This window comes from Gymnodraco acuticeps, unplaced genomic scaffold (genome assembly GCF_902827175.1).
Source record: "Gymnodraco acuticeps unplaced genomic scaffold, fGymAcu1.1, whole genome shotgun sequence".
NCBI lineage: Eukaryota > Metazoa > Chordata > Actinopteri > Perciformes > Bathydraconidae > Gymnodraco > Gymnodraco acuticeps.
The window spans coordinates 980,767-998,890 of record NW_022990459.1 but is presented as its reverse complement, the minus strand read 5'-3'; the positions used below and the strand labels follow the sequence as shown (position 1 = coordinate 998,890).

General features: G+C 39.4%; 1 protein-coding gene across 2 annotated transcripts in view; it reads right to left on the bottom strand.

Annotated features, from left to right (window-relative positions):
- Positions 1-17,112, bottom strand: part of lin7a (lin-7 homolog A (C. elegans)) — a 37,654-nt gene extending 20,542 nt beyond the window's left edge. For both annotated transcript variants that reach the window (XM_034225962.1, XM_034225961.1), the window contains exons 1-2: positions 16,930-17,112; positions 1,554-1,672 (exon numbers count right to left, since the gene is read on the bottom strand). In XM_034225962.1, the coding sequence (XP_034081853.1) occupies positions 1,554-1,672; positions 16,930-16,966 (156 nt within the window). In that variant the 5' untranslated portion in view covers positions 16,967-17,112. The remainder of the gene's footprint in view (positions 1-1,553; positions 1,673-16,929) is intronic.
- Positions 17,113-18,124: the final 1,012 nt, after the last annotated feature.

Sequence of the window (18,124 nt, the reverse complement as noted above, 5' to 3'; positions counted from 1 at the left end):
GTTCACGGTCCTGTTGGCTTAACAAATCACTGGATGACGCTACATCACTTCAGACAGCACATTAAATATACAAGATCGGCTGTTATAAGTCTGTGTAGTGGTGTCATGTAGCGTTGTTTAATTAGTACGCCATACTCCTGATGAATGGGTCTAAGATGATGGATCAGCGGGTGGCCGTTTGCATGCATGCGAACGAAAGCATGCAAAGCAAAAGAGGGAAATTCCTGCTTGTTATTCACAATTGGTTCCATCATTATAATAAGTCCATCCATCCATCTTCTCCCGCTTATCCGTGGTCGGGTCGCGGAGGTAGCAGTTCCAGCAGAGAGCCCCAAACTTTATTTTCCCTGGCGACATCAACCAGCTCTGACTGGGGGATCCCAAGGCGCTCCCAGGCCAGCGAAGAGATATAATCCCTCCACCTAGTCCTAGGTCTACCCCTTGGTCTCTTCCCAGCTGGACGTGCCTGGAACACCTCCCTAGGGAGGCGCCCAGGTGGCATCCTAACTAGGTGCCCGAACCACCTCAACTATTATACCAAATCTCTAAAAGTGATTTGCTTAATTAAAATTCACAATAACAAGCGTATCGAACATCCAAGTTAATGAAATGCTCATAATGTTCTCTGGCCTCATGGACATTACAATGTTCAGTGTGAATTTTTCATGCAGTTAAAAATTAATTGCTGCTGTTTGAGTAATCATCTCACATTTTCATTATGCTGCAGCCCTTCTTTAGAAGTAGCCCAACAGTAAATTGAAGGTACAATCTAAAATGTTGTTGTTTTATTGCTTTATTTAATATTCAGTTTGAAAGCAACTACCACGGAGCACATTTTGGCTTCAATTTGTACTAGAACAAAACAAAACATAGGTTAGGTTTGCGCAAGCTAATCACTAAAGGTACCATACTAAATGCAAATGTTGCATCAATCTTAACACTAAATGTTCCACTTCATTCACTTGTGAAGTGGCAAATGTTACTATCATATAGTTTCACCACAACACAAATGTTGGTAAAATGAGAGTAAATTATGTGTAAAATATATCTAAAATGCAAAGTATGCTAACGTGTGTTGGCTAATGTCTAGATACTGGGCCTGCTGTACTCTAAATATGGTCAACTATAATACAAACATCACCAAAAGCCTGCAGACATGTCCTTTAATCTTAACACTTCACACTCCACATGAACATGGCATTATAGGTCACCATGTTTTCAGATAACAACCTGATGGTATATTTTGTCATATCATTTATTTAAGAAATTTGTACTTTTCTGGTTTGTTTGGATGAGACAGAAACATTACTACGGTCTTGACAACACAGAATCCATGAATGAACAGGTGAAAGAGAAAGACCTTCATCAACAGAAGCTCCAAGGACGAAATGATTGATCGGAAGAATCAACAACAAAGAGTCGTAGCCCGAGAAAGGTCAACATAGAAAAAGCAGAAAAAATAAATAAAAAGTCTCACAGAAGGAAAGAAAGAAAAGACATGAATCATGTTGCCGTTCACGGTACAGCGGTTCCCTTCTTTGACAGTGACTCACCTCTCTGATGGCCGTGCAGAACTCACTCTGAAGGACCTTCTTCAGAGATTGCAGCTTGTGACCCGGCACGTCCCCCGACTCCTGCAGCTTCTCCAGCAGCTCGATAGCCCTGGCAACATCTGGCGGAAAAGAGGGACAGGGAACGGCTGTGAGTTGAGTGTGAGCCAAAGGGAAAAATGCCCTGTTCAATTACTTTAACAGCACAGGCACGAGAAGGCAAATCAATGGGTGGGATAATGGAAATAGACTCAGTCAAGGCCAGCTGGGGCAGGAAAGAGAGAACAGCAATCCAATCCATGGATTGTTTGCATTGGCTTAACTATATGCATGTGAATAAGGGAGGGAGGGAATACTTGTTAGTTGTTGGCTTATGGTTAAACAAGCCAAAAAGTCGTTATGACAACACAAAATCTGATCAGCTCATTTTCAGACAGGTTTTTATATAAATGTATCAGGAAAAAAAGTGAGCAAATCTTTTTTCCTGAAACTTTCAGAATCTCTTTACACAAAAGGGACACATATGTATGTATAACAGACATGAACAAGTGGATTTTCATAATAGGTGACCTTTAAGAGGCAAGGAAACTGTAATCAAATCAAATCAAATAAGCTCACATGAAAGGTAAATAAAGGTGGCAGCTTAATTGTTACTTATTTATGTTAAGTAGCAGCATTTTTAAGTAAGTAAACATATAAATGTAGGGTAGTATCGTCCAAGTTATAACAATTTACACTAAATCTAAGCTTAGAGGCTTTGACTCCAGGGTCCAATGAGTTATCTTCCCCTAATAAGCTTAAACTCAATGAGTCTGCCAGCCTGGCTGATTCATTTCTTGCCCTCTGAAATTACCAGACCAAATGTATAATGAAAGGAGAGGGAAGTATTTTGGTACTCAATCACTGGACTCACGACTCTCACTGACATGTTTTATTCAGACTGTGTGTCCAGAGACCTGCGAGCACACAAAAAAGAGAGAAGATTGCCGCAGTTTGACAGTGGCAGAGATTTACTGCTCTGTTTCTAGTTTCACACCATATATGTTTAGTTTTTTGATTCACCAATTCATCATATTGTCAACAAAATGTTAGGCAGTAGTGGGGCCAATCACAAGTTCCCAGACACATTGGGTATTTCTTCATATTGCTTGTTTTGTCAAATAAACAGTCCAATGACACTAAAATGTGCAGTGAATTGCAAAGTAGGGGGAAAAAATCTCTGCAACACCTTTCACATAAGATGTCATTGTAACCACTTTTAAGAGTTCTAATCACTTTTGAGAAGGATGATTAGAGCATCTTTAAACACTCACAAAGTTCATTTTCCAGAAATGAAATGTAGTTTACTTAGATTCACTTCACAGATGATGTTCTACTGAACATTATTTTCCACCAGCAAACAGAACGCCCACACCTTATATCACTGAGAGCTAGGCTGCTGATTTACATTCATGTCACTCCACAAAGCAACAGAGATGTTCAACAATCATCCATTTTTTAAAACCTTCCACACAGCTTGTTTGCCCAAGTGGGATGGATCAAAACAGAACAGGAACATATAGTATATTTTCTCTACTACATTACTGTACATGTGTTCTCCATCATCCTGGTGATTCATATATGGAATACATAACTAGACTCAATATTTTTCATCTTTTCCATTAAAGTATTTCAGAAATAGATATGATACTAGTCAAGAAGCAACAATCCAGATCATCCAAATACCAAAAATATAGCTTCCAGCTTCCATGCAAATAATCGTTGGTTACAACCTTTATGCAGTTGATCTGAAGGCCCTTATGTCTACATTAAAGTAAAGGACAATATACAATCAGGATTTAAAAGAAGCAGCAAGTAAATACCAACTGACTTCTCCACACTGTCCTTTCACTGCGAGGCTGTATCATGTTCTCTTCTGATGGTTAGATACTTTGTGCGTAGAAGCATCCCACACACACACGCTGATATTGAATTCTTGGAATATAGGAGTAACTCAATAAAGCTGACGGCAGACACAAGAGAGCTTTTACTGTTGGCAGAGCTGTGGGAGACGGGGAATGAAGTAGTCTCCGGCCCTGATTGTGTGAATACTCTATAAGGCCATAAAAAGGAAATGTGGAACATACAGATCTTAACCACATTTGCCTTTATACTATATATGGAGACAATAAGCAGATAAATCCAATGCCTGTTTCTATTTCAAGCACTCTATAATGAAACATTGAGGGTTATATTGATCTAATTGAATTGCAGGTTTGGATCCCATTGACACTAACTTCGGATTGTGAGTCCAGCGGGAGTTGTATTTGCAGATGAGAACTGGCAACGGAGCGAGTCATCAAGATGATGCTAATCAGCCATTAATTAAATGACTGAGTTAATGAGTCTCATGTAAATAGGGGCACGGGTACGTGTATATACAATTAGAACCAACGCTAACTATAACTGTCTTACCAGTTCCAGTCACCAATCCCCACACCTGCTTGTTGTTCCCTAATCAACCTTTAGCTTAATACGCCCCCCTTAGTTACTGTTGCTATGCCTGTAATAATGTCCATCATTGCACAACACATCATTTGCAATGTACAACGATAATGCTTGCAGATTTACCACTTTAAATTCTTGGTATTTTTCACACAAAGTAGGTCATTGATATAATTCAGATGGTTATATTAAACAGAATTATGATTTCTAGCCGGTGATTGTTGATTTTTAGGTAAATAAAGTAAAAGCTAGCTGCATGGCTAGATGCCACTAAAGGTTTATGAAGCATTTTTTGGTTGATTTTATTCAAGTAAAGGATATTACTTGTAAACACTCTTTTTTTTATTAGAGTGAACTGACTATCAGTTCCATTTGATACCACATAAAACCAGCACCTATACTTTTTTTGCCCACTTGGGGGCAATGCCACAGTATTGGCATATCAACATTACATTAAAAGTGAATGGCTAACTTATTAGCAAACGGTTGTGTTTTGTAAAGAAGCAACATTAGCATTCATTTGGAGTAATGTGTTGGCCACTTGGCATTTGTAACTCCAATATCCATATTCATATAGAATATTTAGCTTTTTTCAAATGAATAGGAAATTCAGCATATGGTGTTTTTAATAGCTGATATTCTTCTTAGTATGCTATAATAATATTTTGTCTGTGGTCTGTTGGTCAGGTTTTTTCTAAATACCTGAATATCAGAAAACACACTTTCTGAATAGCTTGTAATGAGATGGTAAACTTCCATGCAGCAAGAGCATTTGTCTATGAGGTTTATGAGCATTTCTTTCTCATTAACCGAAGGTCAGGGGCCATTAGGAAATATTTTTGCCCACCTCTATGCCATGATTTGCTTTCCTATGCTCATTAGCACCATTTTCTTTATCCACATCAAGGACGTGGACTAGGCGTTTGGAACTGAACTTCAAAGAGTAATGTTGTAGACATTTTTGGCGGTGCTTTCATCTCGCTGATCAAAAGTGAAGCCTGCCCATTTCCTCATATAATCTTTCTAACATGAATTTGGGTAATTTCAAATTTCCTCAGCTTTGCATCAGCCAGAGAAGCTGCTCCGTTAAAAAAAATACTAAAAATAAAAAAAATACTTGTTATCTACATTGACAGTTTTAACAGTAAAACTATGCACCTGCCTTTTTCCATATATCTGGTCCCATTGACATTGTATCACAACATAAAAGCACAGGGACACAGAAAGGGTTATAACAGGTGTCACACAAAATGAGTGGTAATAAGTGGTAATTGTAGCTGAGTAGCTCAGAGGTAATGACATATCAGCTGGCACTGAATTGGCACATTTACCCTTTACTAGTTCCAGTGATATCTACTCTCTGTGTGTGTAGTTCTTCTGCCTCACTGGCACACTGTTGGTCATTCACATGGGAGATACTGTGAAGAGTGTATGTGTAAATAAATCAAAGTATGATCTTAGTGTTGCAATGAAACATATATCATAAACTGGCACATGGCTGCTGGACAATTTCCGGTACATAACACTGCAAAATAATTAATAAATATATATCTCCTTTTTTTCTGTCTTCAGTTCTGAGCCAAACTGATTTTAAGCGCACATTTCCCATGAGAACACTTCAATCCCCTCTGCTCTGCACGCTTGATGTAGAAGTGGGACATCAGATGAGCTGTGTGATTGATCAGAGAGTGTAAAAAAACCCGGAGGAAGAGGCATGGAAAGAGTGATTGTGCTCCATGACTGCAGGGGATCACAGTTACGTCACGTTAACAGAAAAGGATTCCCGAATCGAATGTGCAGCGAAATTACATATTACATTACCTAATAGTCTGGCAGAGAGAGGGTGGAAAAAAACCCCCTGGATAACCCTTTGCACTCTGATAACACTCACACACCCACACGCTCCTCATATTCTACCTTCATCGGAGATAGAGGCTGACAGAATAAATAAGCACCGCTGAAGATAACAGTACGTATGTGTTCAACACCCACATGGCGTTCCTGTTACATGTGCAGCCTATGAATAGTTTCAGCTGGAGGGAAGTACAGGACGTATGATCCCACCCGTGATGAACCTACAAATGCAATAACAATGCTGGATTTAAAACTTTAACAGTATGTCTTAAATAAATAACGAACTGCGTTTCAAGCCGTGAATTATTATTGACCACAGTGTACAAGCACTCTATTTAAGATACATGCACTTACAGAGTATGCTATTCTTTTGCAAATCAAGTTCACACTACATTTTAGGTTCCTTTTTACATTAAGCGTTATATACAAACAGGGCAATGTTCATTTTAACAGTTGAGTTAAGTGCAATGAACATTAATATGACTTCTCATATATTTGGTGACATATAGAAAATATTGTGTTTTTTCAGCCACTTTTCCTGACACTAATTCTAGTTTTGCTTCAGTACTTACACTCACTGATTTCCTGGCCAACTAGCAGCCATGGAATACGGCCTACATGGAGGCATACAATTGGCGATTAACACATCCAGCAGACACAAAGCAACATTAACATTCACTGGGAGTCGCATTCACTCTCCTTTAGCTCTGTTTTGGGTCTCGCGTGACGCCTGAGGGAAATATCCGGCTCTTTAGCTGCTGAATGCTCCACTTCAGTATGTTCACCAGCCGTTGCCCACTTTGCTTGCCTGCTGTTTGGTTCTGAGCAGGTAGTGAATGGTGGGTTTTAAGAGTTTTTTGATGCGGTTTGGGAACTCATTCAAAAGGTTGTTGGCCATTAAACCAAAACAAAAGGAAGAGAAATATAACGCTCCATAGAGCCAAGGAGAACTGCAAAGTCAGGTAATAATTATTTGTCTGTCCATCATTCACACATACAGACATGTCATCCATCGTCAAGAGACAGATATGGGTTATGCACCTTTAGCCTCTGTTATTTATCTGCTCTCTCATTACATTTGAGAGACTGCCAATTCATCCCAGAATTCCCTTAACAAAAACATGCTTGTTTGCAATCCTGGTCCTAATAAAGTGTTAAGAACTCACAATTGATATCATGACAGCAGAAAGTCTGCACACCAGCGGACCCAGACTGAAAACCCACCTGTTCAACTGCCAATAAAAACAAAAGCAAAAACATTATTCATGGTTCTGTATAGCACCTAGAAAGGTTTGGCTTATTTGAAGCATAAGCAGTAGCACTTAAAATGCGTTAGCAAATTGAAAGCTTATCTACTTGCATTATTTTTGCTTTTTTAAGTTTGTACCAAGTTGCTTTGGATAAAGAGTCAGCTCCATGAAATGCAATGTAATGAAACCCCTTCTCTGCAGTTGTATGGGGATTTATTTCATCATCTGCCACACCTAGCTGCACAGCTCTTCCCAATGGTCTCATCAACACCTATTTACCTGCTCCTTATTCTCAGATCTCTACCAGTTCGCCTGCTGTGCCACTTCTCAGCCCTTCATCCTTCTTGTATCTGCCTTCCTGTCTTGTTATATTTTCTCTTTGCCTGTCTTTTTGCACTTTCTGCCAGCATGCCTTGACCTTTTTGTCCTGACGTCCAGCTTGTTAGCGACCCCTGATTCTGATGGTCGACTCAATCAGAATCAAATTCTGCATTTACCCCACCTTTGCAAACACTGAAGCGTACATTTAAACACTTTTGCCACCACTGGACTTTATAGTAATCCTGACCTTATCTGTGTCACTAAAAATAAATCGCAAATAAATCAAGTTGAGCCCTTAAGTGCTTTTTTGTACAGTTTTGCCTCTCATCGAAACCCAGAGACCTGCGGTTTAGTGCTTTGGGGGATTCAGTGAGTCCAGATGCGTGCAACATCTGTACAAGTGTTAATATCCGCCTCAATGAAAACGATATGCTCCACGTTGACAACTGCAAGTCTGCCAAATTTAGCTTATCTCGGAAGTAAACAGACTGTGGCAATTAGGTCATCCTCACTGTGTTGTTTGACAGATTATTCTCCAAAGGCAGAGGAAAGATAGCTGGTGGTCCTGTATCTAAAAGGAGATTTATTTTTAAAGATAAGTGGCAAAAATAGAAATATTTATTAATAATCCTCTCTCATTATCTGCCGCAGAAAAGCTTAGGCAAAGCAACTCAAGATTGGAATGTGCAAAGTAAAATGAGTTGTAATTACAGAGTATCTTTTGAAGTGTTAGAGGTGTGTGACACTAACTTGTGTGTATAGTACATTAGGTTAAAGTGTAATGCAGTGGAGCCATATTAAGACGAGTTATGACACCAGCAGAGATCCTGTCAGCACTTTATTCCCACTGCTATACTTAGGATGAGGGCATTCTCATTAGTGATTCTTAATGATTAAATGAGCAAAGTTGAATGCCAGTTTTTTAATGAGGTGACTGTCAAGACTTCTTAATGTTTCTGAGAACAAAGTTTCTGTTGTGTGTTGACGATGGAATTACTATATTGCCCACTAATGTTAAATGGTGAAAGAATACTAATATCACAAGTCAAGTAAAGTATCATAGGTAAAAGTACTCTTTATGCAGAATTACTCATTTCAAATTGTTGTGGATTATTATATTATTAATATTTAATTTCAAGCAAATACATATATCAGCAAAAGTGTTTTAATGTTGTATCAGATGTTTTTAAATGTGAAAAGTAACTAGTATTTAAAGCTATCAGATAAATGTAGCGGAGTAAAAAGGAACATATTTTCCTCTGAAATTGACAGGGGTAGTATTAAGCAAAACCATTCCTCAAAGATTGCAGCCGTGTACAGTACGGTCTTGGGTAAGATAGGTGTGTTAAATGTAGCATGTAAATCAAAATACAACTTTTTTCCAATCAATTGTACCAAAACAGATTTTTACTGCTAGCACCCATAAGGTAGAAGGTGTTATGGTGCTTTAAACTTAATACATTAAAATATTACTTTTCCCCCCACATCCAGATCCTGAATGAAATGGTCACTGATCAGATGTGTCATCAGTGGGATTGTGTTTTATCTATAATTGTTGTCGGTTGCATAGCAACAGTGTTTATACAAGTATATTGACTTGAAACATGTAGTGTTCTTGACTTCCCATGCTTAGAAAATGACCCTTCTGAAATCATAATACAATTCAATGCAAAATAAAAGGTGGTATGCGATGACTAATTGTGACATTGTCAGTGCGGCACCATACCAAACTAATTTCCCTGAGCTTCTTACATCAGGATGAATAAAACTCGTCATCCTCATCATTTCCTGATTAGAGAAAAGGCACAGAGCTGAACAAAACCACAGTGACATGTAATAATGGCTTCAATGCTCGACCAGGCTCCAACATATCAGCTCTGGGCAACGCTCCAGTTTTCTGGTACAATTAGTTAAATTCTAACAGTGAACAGAAGAACTGAGCGTTATTATTTTTCAGTACTTAGTAGTGTAGTTTTGACAAAACTGCAGCAATGTAAATAAACACATTCAGATCAGACCCTGAGCTCATTAAACCATGCAGACGTGATTAAATCTCTCAAACATGACTGTACCTTGTTTTGATTTAGTCTCAAATGACCTTCCTCTGACTGCACTCCTACCTTTGTACCCTGAGAGATTCTGTCTAGCATGCATGCTGTAATAAAATGTCCTGAAAAGGCCTTGCCATCTGCCATCTGCCACTTTGACCTTGATGTCCTTGGTGCCTCTGGCAACTCTGCTGCTAATTCAAACCAAAATAACTGAAATACTCGCACTCTAAATGAGTCAAATGGGGCAACAGGGTTTTACCTAATAGGTCCCATGCCAAGAGAATTAGCTTTAATTTGCAATACTGTAACGAACCACTCAAAGCATGGCAAATAAATCTCTCCTTGAGGTTTAATGGCTCCTGTGGGAGTCTGTGAGAGCAAAATCATTGCACTTATTGTCTTCTTCTTTCTCGCTAGTGACTCTTTAAGAAAAATTACTTTTAAACCAATAAATTCAGTTTTAAACCGAAGTGGGTTGAGATATTAACAGTTATGAATGACGTCAGCTTGTCAGCAACCCTCTAATCCAGTGATTCTCAAATGGGGGTACGCGGACCCCTGGGGGTACGTTGGGGTACTGCAGGGGGTACGTGAGATAAAAAAAAGAAAAAGGTTAATTAAAAAAATACCATGCAAGATTACAAAAATAATCATAGTACAATAAGTTAAATAGAAAATAAAATGTTATATTAAATATTCCTAGAACCACCAAGGGTTCAAGATCCGTTCTTGTGCTTTTCTGGAGCTTAACTGGTTCTTCTCTGTTTTTACAAGTTTGTGGTTGCGTTCTAGTCACTTTGCTCAGCGCTACTGCTTGTTACAACTTTTAATGCCGTACTCGCCATTAACTGTTATTGCTCAGGTTAATCTCGCCCCCCTCCGACGTAAGCATATTGGTTCTTGCCGGGCAGCCGAGTGGGGCCTGCTAAGAACCGGGTTTCGGTACTGAGAGCCGGCTGGGCTGCGGTGGAAACAGGAAGAACCAGAGCTAAATCAGGCTCTAGCCTGGAACCACGCTGAGCAGAAAGCCAGTTGCAATATTATATTATAACAAATAGACATTGAAATGGAATCGTAGTTTACAGCAGGGAACGTGGACAACGGAGAAAAAAAGAGAGCCAAAATTGAGCCAACAAAATGCCGTCAATATCCAACACAGTCTCACGGCATTTCGTGTTATAGTCACAAAATTAATCCATTGATTCGTGTTCACTAACACGATTTCGACATTTTTTTTGTGTCACACAGAACCATTTTAAAAGAAATGTTAATAATAACATGCTCCCTATCTCTATTTCTTATCCTATATCTAATAGAACTGCTCGGGTCTTGATAGATTGAGTGTGGAAGTTCATGAGATCTTTTTAGAGGGTTATCAAGAATAACTTTTATCCAATGACCTTTTCCCTCTCTGTCTGTGTCTGTGTATTCTCTTGTTCCGATTAACCCAGCCAAATCTTTTTTCTTGTTTTGTATCTATACCTACGCCGGGATCCAGAGTCGAGGCTGATCCTCTTGCTGTAGTCCTGTGTCTTGGATCCTCTATCCCGAGTTCTGGATTAAGTCGTGGACGTTTCGGGTCGTGGCTGAACCTGTCTCTGCGGTCCTGCCTTGGGTCTCGTCATGCTGCTTCCCTGATGGCTTCCACAGGATTGTAGCTGACATCCTCGTGGATTCATCTTCTTATTACAGACACATGCATTTCCTAACATTTGGTCTATATGCTGTAAAATGTATTATCTCTTCGATTTACACACGGCATCTATTGCACGTCTGTCCGTCCTGGGAGAGGGATCCCTCCTCTGTTGCTCTCCCTGAGGTTTCTCCCATTTTTTCCCCTTAAACTGTGGGTTTTCTCTGGAAGTTTTTTCCTTGTACGATGTGAGGGTCTAAGGACAGAGGGTGTCGTTTTTCTCATACTGATATTCTGAACAATCTGTGCTGTTGTATTTGCTGTAAAGTGTCTCTACTGTAGGCTAATTTTATTATATGTACAGCACTTTGGCTCGACCAAAAATCGTTTATAAATGTGCTATATAAATAAAACTTGATTTGATTTGATAACAAATTAGAAGGAAAAATGTTTAAAAAAATACAGATTTCAGTATTCTGGGGCTCTGAGCCCCATTTATTTTCCTCACGGACGGCAAACAAACTCCGACATTATACAATTCAAAATAGAAGGGATGGTTAGGCTTAGGGTAAGATATTGAGTAAGAAAATGTTTTTATGAACCACACAGCTTCTGGTATTCCAAGACCCGACCGGACAAAAAGACGTGTTGCAGGCACGAAACATACTACCAATAGAAATACATTGCTTTTAAAATCGTTCTGTGTGACACGAAAAAAATGAGAAAATCGTGTTGGTGAACACGAATCAATAGATTAAATTAATTTTGTGACTATAACACGAAATGCCGTGAGACTGGGTTGCAATATCAGGAGGCGTATGCTTTGATGGGATTCAAGTCAACAAACGGCAACTCGCCCCAGGCATTGTGTTTTTTCTGTGGGGAGAAACTAGCCAACTGCTCGATGAAACCAGCGCAGCTCCAGAGACATCCCAGCACCAAACACCATCATGTTGGTAAGCCACCAGAGTACAGATCCTCGCAAGAGATGATGCGAAAAGCCTCCACAACATCAGCCAAAGCACTGGAGGCATCGGACCTAAAACTCCTAAATAGTGTAATTGCAGTGTTATTACATAGTTTGTTTATAACTGCACATTTGTTTTCAGTTACAACGTTTTTTAAAAAAAAAAACCTTTCATGCATTGTGGTCACTACATTAGAGACTACTAATTTAATGCTGTTTTCTTGTATATGCATGGGGTTTCGGATGGTATAGTTGCGCATCAGGCACCACAGTGGATTTTATTATAATATTTGTGTATTGCATTTTATAGTTTTTGCATAATATATCATTTTGTTCATTGGTTTGTAAACATATATTACTTAAAAATCTGTTTTAAAAAAATGTCTCATGCATAAACATGAAAATATCCTTAGTTTGTTGTAAATCATGCATGAAGGAGTTAATAAATCACACACTGATGGAAAATCACTATATTGTAATTATATATATATAGGCTTTTTCTATCAAAGATGTTCGGGGTCGGTCAGGGGGTACTTGACTGAGAACATTTTTCAAAAGGGGGTACATTCCTGAAAAAAGTTTGAGAAGCACTTTAATCCTTCAAATCGCTGGTGTGACTGAGAGCATGTGATGGGAATCAGGCCGGGCCTCAAATCAGTGAACTCACTCTGATCTGTCAGAGGGGAAACAAGGACTGGGTCAGTGAAGGGCTGCATATTCCCTTCAGTCTATCAAGACAGGAAGTTATAAAGTGTACAGAGGGTGTTTGAGTCACCAAACTCTAACACACAAGGAAGAAAAATAAAAGGAGTCGTACTGTTTCATTTAGAGTTGCCATTTTTAAGTTATGTTCAGCAGCCTCCCAGGGAGTATTGTATAGAAACGACTCTCTGCGACTGACATAAAAAGGTCGTCCTCATCATTTGCTGATTAGAGAAAAGGCACACAGCTGAACAAAGCCACAGTGACACGTAATAAAGCCATCAACACTCGACAAGGCTCCACAACATTGTGGTACTTGCACTGGGCAGCGCTCCAGATTTCTGGTACAATTAGTCCATTTCTAACTGTGGCACTACTGAGTGTAATTCACTTTCATTACTTAGAAGTTCCATTTGGATAAAACTGCATTGATGCATTGCGCCCTCGCTGCGAGGGGGACCCAAGTTCCCATCGGCGAAAACACGTGGGTTTGCTGTCCTGGCTCCAAGATGGTGGAATGAGCTCCCCATTGACATCAGGACGGCAGATAGCTTGCACATCTTCCGGCGCAAACTGAAAACTCATCTCTTTCGACTCCACTTCGAGCGTTAGAACGATTAACGAAGCACTTTTATACTAATAAAGGACTGGATTACCTAAAGCCAGTTGAGTAGCACTTGAAATGTTTGGCTCTATGAAACCTGATATACTTATATGATTCTGTTTTCTTCAAGGTTGTGTCTTCCTGGTCGAATGTACTTATTGTAAGTCGCTTTGGATAAAAGCGTCAGCTAAATGCAATGTAATGTAATGATGTAAGTAAAAACGCCAAGATCAGAGGCTGAGATCATTAAAATATGCTTTCAAATTCTGCTTGATTGACCTTCCTTTGACTTCACACCTTTGAGCCCTGAGAGATGCTATCTGAAATACCGTGCATGCTGGGATGAAATGCCCTGAAAAAACCCTGCCATCTTCCACCGCCTCTTTTACCTGGATGTCCTTGGAGCCCCTGGCCAATCTGCTAGCTAGTCACACTCCAAGACAATTACTCTAACAACCTTAATTCCTGTATTAAACAGAGATGGGTTGAGTGACGTCAGCCTGTCAGCAACCTTCAAATCCTTCAAATCGCAGGTGTGACTGAGAGCATGTGATGGGAATCTGGCCTTATATGAACTGAATAGAAACACACTCAAACTTGATCTCTTTCTAAAAAAGAATCCCTATAATAATCTTGACAAAAACACACAATGGTCAGAGGCAAACACACCTTTACATTAATATCATTATAATTGCAGAGAGGTATGAGTGAGTTCTCACTTGTTTTACATCAGTAGTTATTTAAAGTCATGGCAATTGATGGATGCATTTTTGGAATGCCTTTTTAAGATGTTTAAGAAACTAGAAACATCCAAATCTTGAAGCCTCTATAGATCAAAAATATACACGATATGTAAACCTGCCTGCAAATCTATCCCTATGTGCAGGCTATCACCCTCTCCCCTTTGAAACTATAAAAACAGATGAATGTAACAAGTGTAACGCTGTATTTTGGGGTTATCAGAGGTCATTTCTTTGAGGGAGTCACGAACTGAAGCAATACTGAAGATAATGCAAATCTTTAAAAGGCAAGAGTTTGAGAGAGCATTTTCTTTTAATCACTGTCTAGCCACACACTTTAGCACTATAGTTCATGGATTATGCAATCTAGATGTGCATGTTAATACAAATCAGCTACTTATGTAGGTCATGCATATTATGGGGTATGGACAATTCTCTTGATAATTGCTCTGACATTTATGTTTTAGCCATCTTTGGAAACCTCAACTCTTTAATTTGTCCAATTATTCAGTTTGTGGGAACAGAAATCTGCTAAACGAATTACATTATAGCACCTTCTGTAAATGATACCTGCTAAAACATCAATATGTTAGTATTTCCATTAGCTCAAAAACAAACCTGTGCAGGTAGCTTACGACTTTGTTGTTTAGCTTTGTCAAAGTTTGTTCAGTACAGCTGATCTCTCTTCTTGCAAAGGGTTTCATACCAAGACTTTTCTCCTCTATAAGTTTACGAGACAAAAGTCCTTTTCAAAACGTCACCATGCGCAATAACCTCTGCTATTTCATCTCAGAAAGTCATGTCTGAGACTTGCCCATTTGTAGTTAAATGCCAGCCCCACAGAGAATACAGAGTGGTTTTATCAAATATTCAGGGAAGTTCAAATCCATAGTTCTTGATGGGGAGCTGGTGCTTCCTTATCACAGTTATTTCCTCCGACAATAACAGGAAGGCCAGCGGGGTAAGATCTTTTCATCCTGCTGTGACCCAACGGGCCAAGTGAAATGAACATGTCTGCTTCCTTCCTGTGTGTTTTCGACAAACTCAGCAGCTATTGCCTACTCCCCACACGAGACGTGAGCATTTTTTCATTAGCAATTATAGTGTTTTCTCAATAGAGGCAGCAGCTGAAAAAAAGGAGAGCCTGTTATGTCTCTGACGGCCTTTGTGCCTTTTACTGCTCCTGCCATTACAGCTGTCAGCCGCTGACTGGTCGAATTCATGCCACATGGATGCGAATATGGATCAGTATACGGCCTGAGGGTCACGTCTGAATTACTGGCCCAGTAAATGGCTACTATCAGATAAGGCTGAATTGGCTGAATGCTGATATTTTACCAAGATGGTATCCTCAGTGTTTAAACGCTTGTTTATCAGATCAGCTAAGCTCCTGTTCTATCATTCTAAAGGGCGAGTGGTGAGGTGGAAAGGCATGGGTTGTATTGTTTATGTGTTTGCCTGGTGCAATCTCAGACTCATTTGTTTTCCTCTGCATGGTATAGCAGAATGTGCATCAGTAAAGCTTGACTGCCCAGAAACAATACACTTCAGCAACAAAGAAATTGCAATTGAGGGACAAAATCTACTTCTAATGGCACCAAATGATCAACTATGGTTCATTACTTCACATACAATTTGACACCAGGCATAATAATTCCTGCATGATAATGTATGTTCCCACCAGATAAAGTGTATTTATAGTCACCTCCTATGACCTGGAAGTGACTGGAGCTCATGCTTTACTTGGCACAGAGGAAATAGCTCTCCTTTCTCTATATTTGACAGCGTTTCCTATGCAAGGCTTGTGCAATATTACATTACACCAGAGGATGCCTGTGGTCTGAATGTAAGACTGGGGATTTTTCACTTGTGATCTAAAAATAGACAATTTCACAAAGAAACTACAGGGATTTAAAGTGAGTCTTCGATCCTCAAGCATGCATAAAGACCATTTCAAATGCAAAGTAATATTTAAAATCTCCCAGATATTACCAAGAGGAGTGTAAGGTCTGCTTGAGCATGTGTGCAATATGCTGAATAAGAAACCTGAGATGAAACAAATTATGCAAAATGTTATCCTGGACGCTTTTCAACCATATGAATGAAGTCAGAGGATGAACAAACAAGTGTTTAAGTCACATGGTGTACAATCACATACCAGCCAGTAGTAAACGCTACCTGTGGTGCGTTGGGTTTAGCAACACCATCCCAGTTTATCATTAGGCAATAAATGCTGCTTGCATTTCTATATGTCTCTCCAACAAGTGCAAAAAGACAACAACTCTGTCCTGTTCAGACAACTTGCCTGGTGTGCACCTGCAGATTCAAACACTAAAGTTATCCCTTATAGTATACGCAGTAGATTTTCGTGCAAAAGCGCTTAAATATAGCTTCGGCTTTGTGTTTACAGCAAACTGTGACGGGATGATATTACGGAGGAGATTACATAATAGAGATGGGAATAAAGGAGAAGCACTGTAAGCGATGTAAGGGTGTCCATTTGTCAAATAAAAGATAGTGAGTTAATTTGTCTGCGCACAAAGAACCCACAATCATTTGACAGAGGTAACGCTCCATTCTGCACATTCTACGCACGATAGGCTGGATGGTTCTATTGAGCTCACATTGCCTTGAAATAGCGACCCGTAAAAACAATCTGTAGTGAATCCGAGTCCGCCACAAACACCTGGATCTACCCCGGTTGCCAGATTCTTGCTGAAGTTTTACAAAATGTGGAGAACAACCCCTCAGATGACAAGCACAAGCGCCTTACCTCGATCCAGAGAGAGCGGTTGGACCACTGTCGCCATGATTGCTGTTTACTGGAGACTGGAGAGACTACAGGAGCTGCAGCATCACAGAGAGAGAGAGAGAGAGGGAGGGAGAGGGGGAGGAAGAGGGAGAGATGAGGGGATGTTGGGAGTGGTTGGGAGGGGGATTAATCCACCTCCATCCTCATGATATCTCACAACCTTGCCATTTTTTTCATAGGAACAGCATGAACGCACTACAAAAAAGAGGAAGTCCAGAGCACAATTCAAACCATTTAAAAAAAATGCACATGTTCAAGAAAACATAAGATGAAATGTTGTGGAGTATTTGAGTGTGGGTCAACTATACAGATCATTAAAGGCTCACATTTGCTCAGCAGACATATTTAAAGGTCCCCTATTATGCAAAATCCACCTTTTCATGTCTTTTATACATAACCATGTGTCCCCTCTGTGTAAAGAGATTCTGAACGTTTCAGGAAAAAAAGATTCTCTCTCTTTTTGTCCTGCTCCATTTATATAAAAACCTGTCTGATCAGATTTTGGCCACTTTATGATGTCATAACGATTTTTTGGCTTGTGAAACCATTAGCCAATCACCAACCAAGGTAACCCCCCCCCCCCCCCTTATCACCTGAATCTCCTCCTAGAGTGTTCGTTTAACCAAATATCAATTTATAAATGTAAATGTAAGTAGGAATAACTTGCATAACATTTAAAGGACAATCAGTGATCAAGTAAGGGGTGGGAATTAATAAGCATTTGCTTCCTCCTGCTCCCTTTTGGACACATATGATTTATTATTATTATTAATATGAAGACTTTTTTTTGTTGAATATATAAATATTATCATGAATGTGAATAAATACTGTATTTTAACAATACGGTATTCTGTTTTTCACATTTGTTATTTTTTTAATTTGTTCAAAATAAAGATTGAAATGAAAAATGAAATATCTCTCAGAGGGGCGTGGGGAGGGGCTCCTTATTTTCATCTAAAGTAACAGACAGAGAATCAGCACTTTTGAAACAGGGCTGGGGATTATGGGATGCTGCCATGATCTGTTTGGTGTTTGGAGCCAAACACTTCAGAGACATGTTTGTTTATATCTGAGACATCATATATTGATGAAACACAGTATAATAGGGGACCTTTAAAACATGGCCAGAAGTATGATGACACTTTTACAAGAATGT